The following is a 19515-nucleotide window of genomic DNA, read 5'->3' on the forward strand; positions in this document are numbered from 1 at the left end:
TGACACTGGATCACAGAGTATGTAAAGAAAATAAGTTATAAGACTAAAAGTGGGGTAGGGAGGAAGGATCCTTTGTTTTCCATGCCAAAAAGAGAATTTAATATATAATCTTGGAAATTATAGGGAATATTGGAGATTAATTTGAAAGCTAAATGGTAGAATGACTGGATTAGGTAGAGATTAAAGGCAAGGAGACCAATCAAAATTCGACTGCAACAGTTGAGGTGTGAGGGGATAAGGGTCTCAGCATGGAGGGGGGATAGCAAGAGAAGAGAAGTATTATAAAAATATTAAAGAGGTGATATTAACTGACTTGACAATATATTGAATGGGAAAGGGGAGGGAGGAGTGTGAGGAAGTAAGAAGTGAAGGATTACAACTAGGTCAGAAGTCTTGATGATAGTGAGGACAAAGGTAGCCCTTACAGTAATGGGAAATTAGGAAGAGAGAAAAGCTCGAGGAAGTGGAGTGGAGTTAATGAATTATATTTTGGACATATTGAGTTTAAGATATCTATATGCTTTCAAATTATAGACTTAGAAGGCACTCTAGGTCTTTCCAAGGGACACAGACCCTGTGTAAACATGCCATCAGTGGATGAACTGTAAAACAAGGGTAACCACTCTGCCCAAGCTTTTCTCTATCCATCTCTGTGTATCTGCTTCTGTATTTATCTCTGCTACACACACACACACACACACACACACACAGTCTTTAATACATTCCATTCAACATTATTGCAAACATCCCTATCTATGCAATCTACCTACCCATCCATTAAACAAATATTTACTGAGTGCTACAGTATGACTGAGAAATGAGACAAGGTTTAGAAAAGATACAATCTCTACCTCATTGAACTGACAAACAAGGAAGTTCATGATAAATAAACAAAACAAGTTAAGGTAAATCCACAGCCTCCCATAAGAAATTTGAGCCCTGCTGAGCACTGAAAGAGAAGAACATTACTGAGCAGGGGGGCTGAGAAAGACATTGTAGACAATACATTTCTGTGTGTTTTAAAGGATAGCTAACAACTCTACAGGTAAAGGGTGATGCAGGTGACTCCAGCCAGAGGAAAGGCATTATTGTAGGGATGGGAGGGGGAGAAGGCCAGAGAGTAGTGTGTAAAGACAATTAATGTGAAAAGGCTTTCAAGGAAGGGCAATGTCAGATTGTGCAGGGTCACCATGTCTAATAAATTCCAGAGATTGCCTATTCCTTGCAGGATTAAATATAAAATCCTCTATTTGACATTCAAAACCCTCCAAAACATGTCCCCCATCCTTGATCTTTCTAGTCTTCTTATACCTTACTCACTGACATATACTCTGCAATCCAAGAACATTTGCTTCCTTACTGCTCCACAGACAAGGCACTCCGTCTCCTGAATTGGGGCATTCTGAATGACTGCTACCCATGACTAAAATTCCCTCCCACCTTATCTCAGCCTCCTGGTTTTTTTCCAAGTCCTGCACAAAATACTACCCTATACAAAACACCTATGATGATCACATTTAACTATTGCCTTCCACCTGCTAATTATCACCATTTTATCTTAATATCTTGTTGATATAAAGCTTTTTGTCTAGTGCAGAAGTGAGTAATCTGCAGCCTCAAGGCCACATGTAGCCCTCTAGGTCCTCAAGTGTGGCCTTTTGACTGAAGTTTATATTCAAAGGGCCACAGTTGTGGACCTAGAGGACCACATGTGGCCTGGAGGCCTTAGGTTCCCCACCCCTGGCCTAGTGTCTCCCCATTAGACTATAAGTTCCTTGAGAGTAGGGATTGTTTTTTACCTTTATTTGTATCCTCAGTTTTTAGTACTGTGTCTAGTATACAGTGGATTCTTTAAAAATGCTCACTGACTGACACTGTCAGAGACTGAATTTTATTAAGGAATTCCCCAAAGAATTTTGGATATTAGGTAACATGGCCACATTCATACCCAAGAAACATTAATTCAGGCAACATTATTGGAATATGGGTTGAAAAAGCTAGATAAAAGTAGAGAAAGAGGGTCATATAAGGAGGCTTCTGCAATATTATGAGGAGGTAATAAGGAAGATAATGATAATGGAGAGATAAGGGAACTACCAAGTGAGATATTGTGTAGATAGAAAGGAGCAGGAGTGGAGAAATGATTAAGAAAGAGAGGTAATGGGGGCGGCTAGGTAGTGCAGTAAATAGAGCACCAGCCCTGGAGTCAGGAGAACCTGGGTTCAAATCTGGTCTCAGGCACTTAACACTTACTAGCCATGTGACCTTGGGGCAAGTCACTTAACCCCAATTGCCCCGCCCTCCCCCCTCCAAAAAGAAGCCAAAAAAAAAAAAAAAAGAGAGAGAGAGGGAGAGATAATGGAGCCTAAAGCACCTATGATAATTAAGGAGAGACCTAAAAATATGAAGGATAGTGCAACAATCTATCTAGTGCAAAAAACAAAAAATTTTAAGGAAAAATTAAATGAGTTAAATTACTATCTACTTACCTCTCCATTTTCCTTTTGTAATTTTGATTTTATGGATAAACAACATGGAATGTCATTGGGTTTTTTTAATTCTGAAATGAAAATTTAATTATGGTTATGAAATAAATCTCTACTCTAGATAACAATGATTTTTCTCTAATTAAAAAAATTGGAAGGAAATAAAATTGCATCATGTTAGAAAGGGATTCAATATGTAGATTGTTTCTGATGTTACCATAAATTTCCATAAAAACAAAGCCAATGTGAAATCTCTACATTGACTAATTTTAAATTCTAATAATGTCAAAATATTTATCACTTTATTTAAGATAAAGGAATACAGTTAAGATACAGAAGCACATATGTGTGTATACACGTGTTCATACTCATTCCTGAACTAAGCCAAAGATATGAATGAACACATACATAGTTGCAACAAATACGTGAATTATCTATTCACAGAGAGGGGACATACATAAATAGTTAATATAAATGCTATTAAATAAATATATAAATAAACATGGGAATTTCTAAAAAATTAAATGTACATATATATTTGCATATTATTCAAAAAGAATATAAATTGATTATTTAGATTTTTTCTACTTTTTTTAAAAGCTACAGTCAAAAGCAAAAAATATTTTGCAATACAAAAATATAATCATAAATTCATACAAGACATTCATAATTACAAAAAGCAAAGATAACATTCTTTATATTTATAAATGTATTTAACTGAAAAAATTTACTTACTAAATTGTTAATTCTAGAAAGAAAATAGAGATGTATAGCCCAATTCAACTTTGATATATTTGAGATAAATACTGATTCAGAATGAAAATTATTCATCTGAAATAGAAAATGTTTCAAAATATTACCTGTGGCTATTCGATGGAAAATTATAGGAATTGGCTCAGTGGTAACTAACACATCTTCATCATTGTCTGAACTTGAAACATATGTATTATCTGCATAAGAAAAGAGATCACAGATCACTTAATCTCAGGTTACTTAAAATCATAAAAAAAAAATACCTCAAAAAATAATATTCATTTAATGTATTCTTGGGAATATACCCTATAGCAAAACAAAAACCTACTGGTTCAGTTACTTTATAGGATTGTTAAATGTAATACCCATTTTTTTTAAAGAAAGCAACTTAAATATCTAAAAAAATTTTAAAACAGGTAAACAGAAAGCACATTTCATACAATGGAATATTGTAATGCAATTAAGACCTACAAATATGATTAGTATAAAACAAAAATCTAGATTTTCATGAAATAATGCAATATTAAAAGAAACCCAAATACAAAGTACTTCTAACTTAAACATATCCAAAGGTGAGTCTAAGTGCTTAATTCTAATAGACTTAATAGCATAACTATAAGTCAATTTTTAAATGAAATCAATTAATAAATACAGTTTCAAAGCATGTATAGCACTGATGCTAAATATTAAGATCATAATAAATTCCTGAAAAGTGTTCAACTTAATTTCTTTATTATTGCCTAAAACATACAAGAAAATACACACACACACACACACATATTTATTTGTTTATATAATGGTTCAATTTGCAACTTTTTTGAGCTAGGTTGATGGGTTATGGGTGAAATAATGGTGAAGGACCACTTTGAAGATGTCATTGCTAAGAGAAAAAGAGTTCTGTTTTATGCATGCCAAATGTCTCTCTTAAATTTTAAGACTTCATAAACTACATGCATCTCCTCAAGAAAAAGAAAGAACTAGTGCCCAAACTTACTAAATAGATATCACAACCATTAATGTCTCATGTAGGAAAGGACATGAGTCTAAAGTAATTAGTAATTTAGAAAAGAATGCCACTGTACCCTGTCCAGTAAATACAATTGAGTAAATAGAACATAGTAGAGAGGGTGAAATTATTTTAAATTTAATTCACAAAACTGTTATCTTGCTATGCACTTTAAAGTGGAAGGTACAGCAATCATCCTCAATCCCAAATTAATCTGAAATAGATTATAAACTTTCAAATTAGCAATGACATATTAAAATATTCTTAGAGATTTTAGAATTTTGCTTTTCTTTCCCATTATAGCTTTCCTTCTCAAAGGAAATTAAATTCACATTTTCTTCTGACATTATTTTCCTCTTTCTTCTGACAAACAGCAAATACTACCAATCAGTATGTTTAAATGAAGCTAGAAGTGAATGGAGCTAATTTTCACTAGGTCTAAATCACTGCTCTCATCTGAAAAGTGCTGAAATATGCTAGAATTTGGTGCAACAATAATGATGTCACAAGAAAACAAAAGGATCCTAAAGATACCAGTCAGCATCTCTATGAAATACCTCTTCCATTTGAACTCTGTATTTCCTATCTTCCATGATAGTGAGCAACACCTTTGGGAAGCATGGATCACTGTATCACACCTCATTTGATATGAATAATCAGAGTGAGGATCAACATTACTTACAGTATTACACCTTTTAAGAAATTGGTAAGGACTTGACGGAATATTGTAGAGAAGAGCTATTATGCTACACCAATTCAATTTTAATTCAAGAGGAAACTTTTACATTCTCTACAAATTCTAGCCAATTCTATGACTATAGAGATATGAAATATCACGTGCTAATGGTTATTTTCTTCTTACTTTCATCTAGGATACCCTTGATCAAAACATAGAATAGCCTCATGTTTAATTTCTTTTTAATTTAACAACGAGGCCCACAATTTGTTACTAGCATTTAGCATTCTCAACTTTTTTGTTTTACTCACTTTTTTTCACTCAGCTTTACTCACTACGCCACCTAGCCACCCCTCAACTTTTTCTAACATTTTGAAATTTAAGAATGCAATATAATCCATTGAAATCCAGGAAATAGTATTTAAGTGTCTACATAGTGTATTTAAGTAATATTTAAGTATCTATGGCATTAGATACTGGTAATACAAAGATAAAATAAAATTTTTAAAAACCACTTCCTCAAAGGAATGTGCCTTCTACTAAAGAGATACAGAATATAAAAGGGTAAGTAGATACATAATAGATTCAAGAAACTGAAAGCATAGCTGATCATGTCAAGTTTAGGAAAAGGAACAGCATTTATATGACCATAATATATTCCTAATAATCTATCATTTCTATCCCAGATTTATACTCTGTATCTGTAAATATTTCTAAGTCATTATTTCATTACTAGAATTCCATATAAATGGCGGCATAGATTATAGACTGCTGAATTTGGAATCAGAATGATCTGAGTTCAAATCCTGTCTCCAACATTTACTAGCCATGGAAAAAGTTTTCTGTACCTTAGTTTACTCATCGATAAAATGGGGATAATAATAGCACCTATTTCCTTGAGATGTTCTGAAGATAAAAATGAGATAATACATATAAAGTGCTTATAAACCTTAAAAGTTCTCTCTCTCCCTTTCCCTTGGTATCTCTGTCTCTCTCACACACACACCTGTAAATATTTATTAGCTATAATTATTTGTTGTCCAGAGTAATAATAGCATACAACATCGATCTTCACTTACGCTACTCAAGTATACAGATTGGCTAAATATACCAGCACAAGTCTCCTGGAGAACACTTCTCATAATATTATGTCAGTATAGCGAGAACAAGATTTTTAATTGATAGTCCTCCCAGTCAATACTTTTTTTCTCTAAAAAGAACAAGACAAAGATCTGTACTGTTTTAGACCTTGAGTAATACAAACAATTCATTTTATTTTAACAGTAAAAACATGTCTCTAACAAAAAAATCTCAGTATCAAAACAGAGGTTTATGCTCAAAATTAGTTTAAAAGAAAGAGAATATTCCACTTGTTCAGGGGCCTTCATTCCAATAACCTCAATACCTTAGACCAGAATCATAAATTAGAATTTTCAATTCCCTTCATTAAATCTATAAAATCTGTTCTTGGTGCTTTCATTCAGTGCCTTATAGATGCTGATCTACTATTTTGTAAGCCTGGGTATCAAGTTCTCAAGTCTTTATCAGATTAAAAATTGCAACCTGGAAGGGCAGGGGGCAGCCAAGCAACTGCCTGCTAAAAACAGGCACAATAACCACATAAGTAATGAGATCTGGCAACTAGATAGGAAAAAATTAGAAAGCAGACACAGAACTACATTACTGCATAATATACTGGATATTCATAATGATGTCCTTGATGACCTTGAATTCAATTTTTGTTAGAAGGTAGGAAATTGTAGGATACATTTTACAAGGAATCCTACAGAAATTGTCAAAATAAAACAATAGTAGCACTGAAAGGGAAAAGCATTAGTTATCTGGAAAAGTCTATTCTTTGGCAAATGCAGGCTCAGTTAGGTGTGGTTCCATGCCTTCAAGCATTCCATTCTCTACCAAGTTTTGGAAAGATATATTAAAAACCTTAACTTATAATATTCACTTTTACTCTCATCATTATCATAACCTATAATACAAGAGAGAAAAAAAGGCAGCACGCGGGGCAGCTAGGTAGCACAGTGAATAGAGCACTAGCCCTGGAATCAGGAGAACCTCAGTTCAAATCCTGCCTCAGACACTTAACACTTACTAGCCTGTGACCTTGGGCAAGTCACTTAACCCCAATTGCCCTGCCTTCCCCCCTCCACAAAGCAAAAAAAAAAAAAAAAAGGCAGCACATTATAGAAGAATACTGGACCTGAAATAAGGGTCCACTTCTTCAACTTAACTGGTCGTGAACATAAGGTGTTATTTATCCTCTCTCAGCTTCAGTTTCCTGTCTTAAAATAAGAGCACTGAACAAAATTGTGCCCAAGGTCTCTTCCAATTCTAAGTCCCACGAGTGACTAAAAAAGCAAGCAACTAGCTATTTAAGCAGGACAAAAGAGAATTCCTCACCATTTAGCATTTTCAACATGATTTGGGAAAGGATCTGAATTCTACTGATTCTAGCATATGTATGTATCCCAGATTATTTTGTCTAACTTAAATGGATCTAAACAAATTACTTTTATATTTATTATGACCAAAATTACAAGTCAAAAGATCCTAAATTTCAAGGAGATTTTAATACCCAAGAAACAAAATAAAATAGCTATGACAGCCTGTAATAGTAATGGAATTTAAAAATCCCCCTGTATTGGCTTGGTTTTTGGTTTGATTGTGTTAAAACCCAGGGCTTGTGAATCCCACTTGTGGCATGGACTTGTTGATGTGAAAAGAGAGGGCTGAACAAGGAGGAGTTGGTGATGTAAATTTAAGAGAGACACAAGAAAAGATAGAGGCAGAAGAACTTTTTGGAAGCAGCATCTTGGAGGCAGAGAGAGTGTGGGGGGTTTGCTGAGGGCCAGTTTGAATTGCCCAGGACTTTTAAGAGCTGCCATCCAGAGCTGCCAAGGACTGACGAGACATGACTGTTATGCTGGTACTTTGTCTGTTTTGATGTTGTTTTGCCAGATTTATCCACTGGTGAAAGACAGTTCTGTTGTTGCAGAGTCTTGGAACCTTGCTGTTGGTTCAGAGCTCCTGAGACTGTTCTGCAGACAGAGAGTCAATTCTGTCCACTGGTGAAGGACAGTGCTGTTGTTGCAGAGGTTCTGGAACTTTGCTGTTGGTTCAAAAGCCCGGAAGAAGGATTTTCTTGTTGTATGTTTACAGAAATCCTGGAAGAGGGTTTTGCTAATGTTTTGAGGGGTCCTAGGACTATTCTGCAGACAGAGAATGAATTAATGAAGACACTGGCAATGTATTTTGTGGCCTTGCTAAGCTTTGTCTCCCCAGGAACAAAGATTGCTGAGAACTTGCCTCTGAAGAAAAGACCTCCATTTGGGTATTAAGTGCTGTGCTTAAACTTGTTGTAACTCTGGGGTAGATTCAACTGTGATCCGGGGGTGGGGAACTTTTGACCTTTTTGTGTTCTATGATTGAACAAATGAATGTACTTATGATTGGAAACTAATCTCCATTTGAGAAGAGGGGCTTAGTGATGGACTAAATGAAGGTATAGCCTAGGGGTGGAGTAGTATTTAGAACAGGGACTTTGTAATTGATTGAATGAATGTAAGGTCCTGGGGTGGGGTAGTACTTGGAGATTATTTAATCACACTTAGTAAATGCTGTATTTTGAATGATGTCATGTTTTGATCTTCTCTGTTCTTAATTTGTCACTGAATAAAATGGAGAGCACCTATGCTGGTATTTTGAACCTTGGGAAGTTGCCTTTGCTTGGCATTACACAGCCTTAAAAGAGGAATCTCAATTCAGTCAACCACTGGCTATGTGTCTTTTTATACATCACCTGCTCTTTTGGGAAAATAAAGGCATGCTACTTGGTTATACTTGACATACTTTACAGCTCTAGGAATCTAATCTACTCTTGTATTTTTGATAAAGTTCTTTCCAAGTTCTTTTGGTAGAAGTATCAAATATCTTCATTTTCCCTCTGGAGATGGAGACATAAGAATGGTTTAAGAAGGCAACTAAAGTAAGTAACAGTGGGGACAAATGCTAAAAGAATGGATAAAAATTCTAGAATTTCAAGTCTAGAAATTCTCCTACTGATCTCTGTGTATATATGTGCATGATATAGTATCAGGGGTTATTGTCTTTTCTGGAAGAGCTCAAATAATAAGTGTCCTATTAAGATTCCACTCATGTGGGAAAGAACAATGGGTGAAGTTCTCTTAATGAAGACACCAATGACTCCCCAATTTAACAATGGAATGCAAGAGATTTTATGAGAAAAACCGGAATACTCCTAATCCTCAGGGAGTCAGAGGCAAAAAAAGAGCCCATGCTGAAGGAGAAATCACTTCTGAAAGGCACTGTAGGATTATAGAAAGGCGACTAAATTTGAAGTCAAGGTAACTTTGGGTTCAAAACCTCAACTTTAGGGGCAGCTAGGTGGCACACTGAATAGAGCACCGGCCCTGGAGTCAGGAGAACCTAGGTTCAGATCCGGCCTCAGACACTTAACACACACACACACACACACACACACACACACAAAACTAGCCATGTGACCTTGGGCAAGTCATTTAAACCCAATTGCCCTCCAAAAATAAAAAATAAAATAAAAATTTAAAAATTAAAAAAACCTCAACAATATCCTTTACTATCCATATAATATTAAGTGACAAAAAGGCACATAGCCTCTCAAAGCCTCACTTTCTTTAACATGATCTATGAGGTACCACCTAGCTCTAAAACTATGACCCAATCATCCATTGAAGTGACCACCAGAAATCATACACCAATGCCCCTTAAACCTGCTAGAGAGGACCCCTTCTAGGTTCCTTGGAAACCACCTAATAGGCCACAATAGTGAAGAAATGTTTCACCTATGTTGCTAGAAACATGCCACAGATTCCCACGGATTCTAAGGGATCATGGCTTCGTTTCGCTCCAGTAGGAACAATACTAATGGCACTCAGTTGCTAGCAACCACATTTTCTATAACATTATGTCTAACAGAAAGCTCACTGCTGTCTTTGCTTCTGAGAGGCAGTCACCGGCCGGTTAATAAACACTCCTATCAAATTATAATTGGTTTCACTGTCTTGCTTTCTCGGTTGTCCATTACACCATCAAAGAACCTGAGCAGGTCTGGCAGGTATCTCTCAAGGTTCAAGGCACAATGTTACTACAGGGCCTGTGTTCTTGGGAAATTAAGTTGAATACATTATTTTGAACTCAATGAGTCCCTGGCCTACACTGCCAAAAATAAACATTCTGATGGCTTTGAGTTGCTATGGCTCTGAAGAGTACCTCGGATTAATACTCCTGCTTCTATTATCTAATTTTCTTGATATGTCCTCCACACATCTGTCAAATTAACAGCCTAATAATATAAGTGTGGCCATATCACTCCTCTCCTCATACCAGGGGCAGGCAGGTAGCACAGTGAGTAAGAGCACCAGTCGCAGAGTCAGGATGACTTGGGATTGAATCCATGCTCAGACACTTAGCACCCACCCAGAAACACCTGGCCATGTAACTTTGAGAAAGTTACTTAACCCAATTGCTTAGGGGCAGCCAGGTGGCTCAGTGAGTAAGAGTACCGGCCCCAGAGTCAGGATGACCTGGATCAAATCCGGGCTTAGATACTCAGCACCACACCCAGAAATAACTGGCCGTGTAACCTTGAGCAAGTTACTTAACCCCAATTGCTTTAAAAAAAAAAAGTAGGCTACCAAATGTCTCTGGAATAAAAAAAACAAACTACTCAACCTGGTATTTAAAGCTTCCTACAATAGATGGATGGATGGATGGATGGATGGATGGATGTGTGGATGGATGGAAGGAAAATTAAATGATGTTCTCTATGGCATTTAAAACTTGTCATAAACTTGCCCCTTTTCTGCCATCCTCAACTTATTATATCTTATCCTTGTCCAGGCACTCTAAGATCCAATTACATTGTCTTACCGGTACTTCCTTGAACATGACACTCCATTTCTCTTCTTGGTGTTCTTGACTACCTTTCCCTGTGGCTGGAATCCTTTGTCCCCTTATCTTTATCTCTTTAATTTCCATTGCTTCCTTCAAGACCACTGTCCTTTCCTGTTCCCCCCAGTTGTTAATTTCTTCTCCTTTTATATTACATTATTCATAAATATCTAGTTTCTTACATACTGTTTTTCCCATTAGAATATATACTTCTTGAGGACAGGGATTTTGCATGAATTTTGCCTTTCTTTGTATTTGCAGTGTTTAGAACAGTGTCTGATACATAGAAAACATTTAACAATTGCTTATGACTAAATTTCCATACCAGGATATAATGAATTTCATAGCACATAAAACTAATTGTCTTATGGTCCAAGAAGGGCAGAATTTGTTTTTGTAGTAAATATCACAGATCTCAAATCCATTAAGTCATGGTTACAGTAATGTTCTCTGGAGCTGAGTTCTTTATGCCCATGTGGGACTTAATTCCTATGATGTTTGCTTTAAGATCTGCATCTACAACATTTTCAGTTCATAACATGGAAAGTCTCTCTACCAAATCAGATCTCCAATTCATAGGTAGTTTCAAGTTATTAGATAGTTACCCCCAAGCAACTCTAGAAGTTAAGAGAGTTGATAAATATCACATAATTAGCATTTGAGGGAAGCAGTATAATACAGTGCAAAAAGATGATAAGAGATATAAGTTCCACAGCCATCTCTAACACCACCTATGAGACCTTAAGCAAGTCATTTCCTGGTGTAGGCTTCAGTTTTCTCATTTGTAAGATAACTCACACAGACTTTGAGGTCCTTCATTCCTCCAGATTTATACAGACATTTCTACTATAATGCAATATTTGCATTACATCAATATGCTATGTGAAATGAAACAATAAAATCTATACCAGGCTTACAGGGAAAATGTGTTAGGAATTAAATGTTAAAACGTTATCAGTTGCATATTAGACAGGAACCTAATAAAAATTGCAATACTTGCATGCATGTTAAATGGTAATAAAATACATAAATGATACAATAAGGTGTGACCATACCCATGGTCTTGGATTGCTGCTTAACCTGAGCCCAGGCTCCAGGAAAAAATTGAGGCTTTGGATGAGCAGTTGGAGTTACTGGGCCACAACAAGGAGTGGTGAGGATTGGAGGTCATGGCAACAGGAGGAGATGGGTGGAAGGGTTATAGAGAGCAGAACTCAATAAATACAGCATTTTACCTTGAAAAAGACCTGAAGTTTGCTTGTGGAAGTAGATGGTAGAAGTATTATGGCTTGTGAGTTAATATGAGATAGTGCAGTTTTCTTCATTCTTAATAATTTCCACATGAAATTTGCACATAAGCAAACTTCAGACTAACATTTTGCTCAAATTATTCCTTTATATATCAGTAGTATTGGAATAAATTCATATTTTTCAAAACAAGTTATAGCAGAAATGACGATGTCTTAAACAAGACTTGAACTTGAGTATTCCTGACTCCAGAACAGCTCTCAATCCACTACATCACACTGGCACTCAGATGATCATGTTCCTTTCTTCTCAAAAAGATTTATGATCTAACAGTGCTGACCTTCCACCCTTCTGCTCAACAATTTTTTTAGACAAATCAGCTATTAGCAGACACAATTTAATTCAACAAATATTTATTTTCTGTTAGCTATGTAAAAGATACCCTGCCATACGCGAGGAATATGAAGAATAAACTGAAATGGTCCCTTGGTTCAACATTTTACATTCTATTATGGGAATACAGCCATGCACAGAATGTTTTGAGAAAACAAAAGAAATAATGGCCAGAGAGAACAGGGGAGCTTCTGTAGCATAGACTGCACTAGGGCTAAGCCTTGAATAAAGTCAGGTACTCTAAGATGTGAAAGTGAGGAGTAGGAAGTGCAATTAAGTCACAGGGCACAGTGGCTGCAAAGTCACAGAAGTGGGACATGGGATGTCAAGCTTGGACAACAGGCATAGAAAAGAGAGTGAAGGCAAATAAGATAAAATAAGTACATGGGAGGCAAGCCAGACACCCTTGGCACATTCTTTACATTTGTGGGACACCCTCTTCCCAGGTCACACAGGCACCATAACTGGTGACTGGTTAGTAGGAGTGTCATGGTTGCTCACATAGCTTTAATGACCATTGGGACTCATTAAATTTCTTTCTCTGCCATTCCAGGTATGTGGTCTTTATTTCTTTAGTCTCATTTTAAAAATTCAGTTTAATTTCATTTTAGGTGTGCATTCCTTTCCTCTTGCCTTTCCCCTCACCATTTTGAAAAAAAGGAAAATTAAATTGTTAGAAACATAGACAAGCAAAATAAATACCTATATTGTCTAACCTTGTAAAGAACAGAGTATTCTTTCATTATTTAAAGAATTTACAGCATCTTTAGATGTAATTTCTAGAAACTGTCTTATCTTCCATGATTTCATTTGATCCTTGGAGATAAAAGGGAGCTTTTACTGGACTTACTGAGCAGTGGAGTGACAATGGTAGGATCAATGCTTTAAAAAAATCATATTAGAATCTGAGGGGTCATGAAAAGTTACAGGGCTAGATCAGTAATCTGATAATGAGGATGTTAACTAGAATTATTAATGTAAAACTAGAGAGAAGACAATACATTTGAGAAGTTAGGAAGATAGAAAAGATAAGGTTTGGCTAAACATTGGATATGACTAAGTGGATAGACTGAGAAAGAAATTTCAAGTAATCAATAATAGCAAGGTTGCGACCTGAATGACAAACAGTGATTCTGAGCCTTTGATAATCGTTAGGGAATGTGGGAAAAGGGGAGTGTTTCAAATATAGTTGGTTTTAAAGAGATGGCTATAGGACATACAATTCAAGATATCCTTGAGACAAAAGAAAACCTCTAAATATATATACACAGCCTTAAGGTCAAATCCCCAGCCTTTGGGGGGGGGGGGCACTACGTCAAGATAAAAATACTTTCTACATTTTAAAATAAGGAATCATTCATTATACTTGGGTAAGAAATAATCGTCTTACCAAAATACTCCATATTAATCAAACAAAGATTTTTATTTTACATTGGGAGACATGACCAACACCTCCTGGTGGAAAAGGGGTATTCTAGCAGGCATAGGCACACACTTTAAGACAAATACAGAAGCCTTTTATGTCCTATTCCAATTTTCATTTCCTACCTCTGTAACCCCATTGGTCAGGCATTTCAGGGTTTCCAGCCTATCTGAGAACACCTAAAATCCACCCCTTTCTTGCATCTCTCATTTCCACATTTCGATTCACTCCTCTCTCCTCCTCATCCTCATTCTCTTTACACTTTATTTTGTAAAGAAATGACAAGCAATAAATGCTTTTAGTCTCATCCCAGGATGTCTACATCAGATTTTATTATCTCCATAGCATGAGAAAGGAATTTTCACAATTGCTAAGAGACTTGACAAAAACGGGAGCTCAACATTCTACCCAGAATGACCACAAGAAAAGTATTATTATCTAAGACAGTGTCTGAATAAATGGACCATCAGACCATCAGCCTTAGCGGGCTATACCTGGTCTGGCCGCCTTTTGTGTATATACACACACACACACACACACACACACACACACACACACAAGAAAAAGGCCTTCTCAGAACAAAAGAGAGTGTCTGAGTGTCTGCTCTCAACTGCTGGGCAACATCCACTACTGCTTTTAACTACAATCAGTTTACCTCTTACATTAGTCATAACTATGACTCCTTAGGTTTCGCAAATTATGTTTCATATGATTTCTGGGATAACAAAATTCAAATCATCCCTTACATTTGAAAATGTACTGCAAAAAATTCAGGACTTTTACAGAAATACAAAAACAGATGGTAGGTAAACTATAGTTTGGCCAGCCCTATATTGTAGCTAATGAAAGAAATTAGGGTTGGATATATGGATTTGGGAATCATTTTGACAGAGATGATAATTAAACCTATGGGAGCTCCCTCCATCAAATCAGGTATACAAATTTATTTGTAAATTAAGGTCTCAAACAATTGTCCAGAGGATAAATTACTGCCCATGGCAATGTATTTTTATTCATCTTATTACCTATATTGCAACAGAGTAACAGATATACCACTCTTCTGATTTTCACAAACTATAGTCTAAATTTATGTCTCAAAGACATACTATTAAGTAAATTTAGTGAAATGGTAGAAGCAAATCAATGGATTTGAATTGTGAAACAACAAATAGGTATCACATGAACTGAAATGAAAGAAAAAAATCTAAAATGAATTTAGAAAAATTACTGGGAAATTATTATTCAAAATGTCAAATAAATTTTGTTCAAAATGCATCTAATAGCAACCTTATTTTATCTAAACAAAAAAGCCTTCCAAATAAAGAGTAAGACAACAAGCATATATCATTTAAATAGTACTTCAAAGTACTCTGAAAATTAGAAGAAAAGTTAACATTTATTGAAAACACTGTTATTCCTAAGAACTAATTTACATTCTTGATATATTGATGACTATAATTTGAAAATAAAATGGCAGATTATAATCTATTTACATAATAGAAATAGTTGTTATTCTATCTTATCACTATATAAAGTAATATATGTAAACTATAAACTATATGTATATCACTATATATACTCTATGAATATACATATATATAGTCTACATATAAATAATGAGACTACATATAAATAAAGTATTTGCACAATAAGGAACTTCAATGCCCATTCAAGCCAATTCATGTTACATAAGAAGAAATTTGAAACTGAGAAGAAGTTAAACTACTTGATCTAATTCATACACAAGTTGTAAATGTCAGAGACTGGAACTGAATTCATATACTTTGACTACAAATCCAGTCTTCTTTGGGCTGTAGCAACTCTTCTGAATGTTGTGTAATATACTCTACCAATTACATGAAAAGGTACTAGCATAGTCAGCTCTACGTTGACCTATAGATGTACTCTTTCAAAAAGGCATATGTACACTGGAATGGAACTAAATCACCTAGAAGCTGAATGGGGAAACCTACCTTTTCTTATGATTTTGAAGTCATGTAACTGAAAAAGTTTCTTCATTTTTTTTTAACTAAGGGGGTTAGACTAGATGATCTTTGAAATCTCATTCATATCTCTTTTAGTGATAACTTGAATGCACTAAAATCTTGGCTTCTTTATAAATCTGATCAAAGAAATTATCCTTTTAAAATCAATATTAAATCAAATAATCTTACTAGAATGAAATTATCACCTTTATTTTTTATTTGGAATTTTGCCTTTTGAGATTTTAAGAAAGATGCTCTTATAAACGGGAAAAAGCTCCAGAACTACCTTTGGCCTAGAACTATCCTAGGTGCAGGAGGGAAAAGTCAACCATGAGTCCCTTTCATCTGAGGACACCTGATTAGGAGGTAATGCATGGGTTGGACCTATAGCTCTTACCATGACCAACCAGCCTTGCACAGTTACCCTCATCAGTTTATTCATTTCAGGGCAGTAAGGGGATTAGATTCCTACTTGCAGCCCACTAGACAAGGGGCTGCACATTCACCAGTGCTTTATGATAATAAATGACAGGATGACTACTGTGCTGTACATGGTAGCTAGTGAGACTAATTTTCCCTAGCTAAATATCAGTGAACTATTCGCTATCAAACATCACCATTGTCATTATCATAACTTACATTTATCTAAGTAAAGTGCTTTATTGCTTACAAAGTGTTTTCTTTCCAAAGAAAGATCTGGAGGGGTAAAGCTGATTTTCTACCTACTAGAGGAAAAAAAACCCTCAATTTTTTAAACAACTCAAAAGAAATAAAATGTGATTATCTGTAAGCCAACATACAAAAGGTATATGTATCCTGATGATTAACATAGTGCCATGCCATGCTCAGGGACTAAATCACATCCTAATTACCGATTTTATTTTTATAACAACTCTGAAGCAAAATGCTTTAAGGAACTCCTAAGAGTACTCCAAGCAGTGGGCAGAAAATCAGAATGAAAAGGAGCTGTCGACTTCTATCAAGCATAGTTCTTGGTTCCACCAATTGAATCTTTCTACTACACTTGCTGTGTTATTATACCATTATAGTCACATAATTTGTAAGGATGAATAATGCCTACTGATATATCCCACTATTATATTTTTTTAATTTTGTAAAATTAGGCTCACACATCACAAAACATATTAACAGGATTACTCGAGTATAAAAAGAAAGACTTTCAATTTAAATGGTTTATAATTTTTCAAACACTTTCACTATAAACTCAATAAAAATCTCAAAAAGTATTGACACCTAAATAAAATCATAAAAACTAATAATCTCCACTTAAATAAAAAGAAAAAAAATATTAACATAAAATAAACTGCAATACAACAATAAAAATAATCAACTTACTTAATCTGAAACTCCTTGCAAATTTGGTCACCCAGTGTAAACTTAGATGTATTTGGGTAATTGAAAACTAAATTATGTAACCCTGAAGAGGGCTAGTGGGTCAAAGAACATTGAAACAATCAATAATTGAATTAAAGAGAATGACAAAATCAAACAACATAACAAAAATGGAGGGAAGAAGCCAAAGCAATACTTCAGGGAGAATTTATATCTCTAAACACTTACATCAATAAGAGGGAAAGAGCAAGTCAATGAATTGAGCATGCAACTAAAAATATTTTTTAAAAAAAGTTTAAAATCCCCAATTAAATAGCAAAATAGATATCAAAGAAAAATCAAAAAAGAAATCAAAGTGAAAGTCAAAAAAATTTTGAATAAATAAAACAGAGGACTAGTTTTATGGGAATATATATATATATATATATGTATGTGTTTGTATATATATATATATATATATATACATATAAACCATTGGTGAATTTCATTTCTAAAAAAGAAAAACAAATTACCAGTATCAAAAATTAAAAGAATGAATACATAAGAAGTGAAGATGAAATTAAGGCAGTTAAGAGCTATTTTGCTCAATTATATAACAATAAAATTGACAATCTAAGCTAAATAGATGAATGTTAACAAAAAAGTGCTGAAACAAAAAGAGAAATAGAATATTCAAATAACCCTATCTTAGAAAAATAAACCAAAACAAATAAATGAAATCTCTTTTAAAAAGTCCCAAAGACAGATACATTTACAAATGAATTCCAGAAAAATTTAAAGAACTATATTATATGAACAATTTGGGGGGAAAGAAAAAACAGATGAAGAAAGAATTCTACCAAATTCCTTCAAAGACAAAAATATGGGCTTGATACCTAAAACAGGAGAGCAAAACAGAGAAAGAAAGGTAGACATCAATTTCCCTAATGAATGCTGAAGTAAAAAAAGAAATAAAATATAATAAAGGAGACTGCGGCAGTATATCATAAAGATCATATATAATGACCAAGCTGGATTTATATCAGGAATGCAAGGCTGGTTTAATATTAAGAAAACTATAAGCATAACTGACCATATAAATAACAAAAACATCAAAAATCATATGATTATATCTATAGATGCAGAAAATATGTTATATTTGGCAATACAACACCCATTCCTATTAAAAACAATAGAAAGCAGAGAATCAATGGAGAATTTCTTAAAATGAAGAGTACTATCTATCTAAAAACAAGATAAGGGGAGCTGATGGAGAGAACACTGGGGTTGGAGTCAAGAAATAGACTTGAGTTCAAATATAGCTTCAAATACTAACTATGTATGTGACACTGGGCAAGTCACTCATTGCAATTTCCTCATCTGTAAAACAAGTTGAAGAAGCAAATGGCAAACCATTACCCTAATATTTGCCAAGAAAACCCCAAAATGGGGTCACAAAAAGTCAGAAAAAAATGACTGAACAACACAAAAGCAGGAATGATCTGTAGTAGGGATAAAATAGAAACCTTTCCAGTTAGATCAAAGGTAAAACAAGAATGACCATGATCACCACTATTATTCAGCACTGCACCAGAAATGCTACCGATAGCAATAGAGAGGAAAAAGACAGATAATGGAGGTAAAGCAAAGATGGCAAAGTATAGAAGCACCAAAATGAGCTCTCCCAATATCCCACTCCAAACAACTTTAAAATAATGCCTCAGAATCACCAGCAGCTGTGGCAGTTTCCATACTTATCAACATATAAATGACAAAGAGCAAGTGAAAGGTCAGTGTGGATGTCTGTTGGAAGAAGGGGGGAGGTTGAAGGACTGAGGAACACGGTCTGGCCCCTGCACCCAGGGTAAGATGCAGTGGAAGTGCAGTAGCTCTGCAGCTGCATTTCATAGCTGCTTCCAGAGCTCCTGGCCTACAGATCATAGGGGGGACCAAGCGACCACTACAAGGGTAATTACTATTGCTTTAACCTGCTTGGATCTGGATCTTTGTCTACAGAGAGGTCCTGGGGTATGAAGCCAGAGGGCCAAAGCTTGTGGGGGCTGAAGAGAGGGCACCCAACTGCTAGTTCTAGAAGGTGTGAAAACCCCAGCAATGTGGGACAAAGCTCTCCTCTCTGGAAGCAGATTTCTACTGTGGCAAAAAGCTCAAAAGTCAAATAACAAGCAGACAACATGAGCAAGCAGAGGAAGCAAATCAAACACAGTAATCAAACAAACATTAAATTC

The 19515-nt window shown here is 35.1% G+C and overlaps 1 protein-coding gene across 1 annotated transcript in view; it reads right to left on the reverse strand.

Moving 5' to 3' along the window:
- PARP8 (poly(ADP-ribose) polymerase family member 8) overlaps positions 1 to 19515 on the reverse strand; it is a 234894-nt gene that overhangs the window by 98739 nt on the left and 116640 nt on the right. The window contains exons 4-5 of the mRNA XM_069095303.1: positions 3347 to 3436; positions 2490 to 2560 (exon numbers count right to left, since the gene is read on the reverse strand). Coding sequence (XP_068951404.1) covers positions 2490 to 2560; positions 3347 to 3436 — 161 coding nt within the window. The remainder of the gene's footprint in view (positions 1 to 2489; positions 2561 to 3346; positions 3437 to 19515) is intronic.

The sequence above is a fragment of the Petaurus breviceps genome, unplaced genomic scaffold (genome assembly GCF_028583685.1).
Source record: "Petaurus breviceps papuanus isolate PSGF00001 unplaced genomic scaffold, PetGlider_PUasm1.0 226, whole genome shotgun sequence".
NCBI lineage: Eukaryota > Metazoa > Chordata > Mammalia > Diprotodontia > Petauridae > Petaurus > Petaurus breviceps.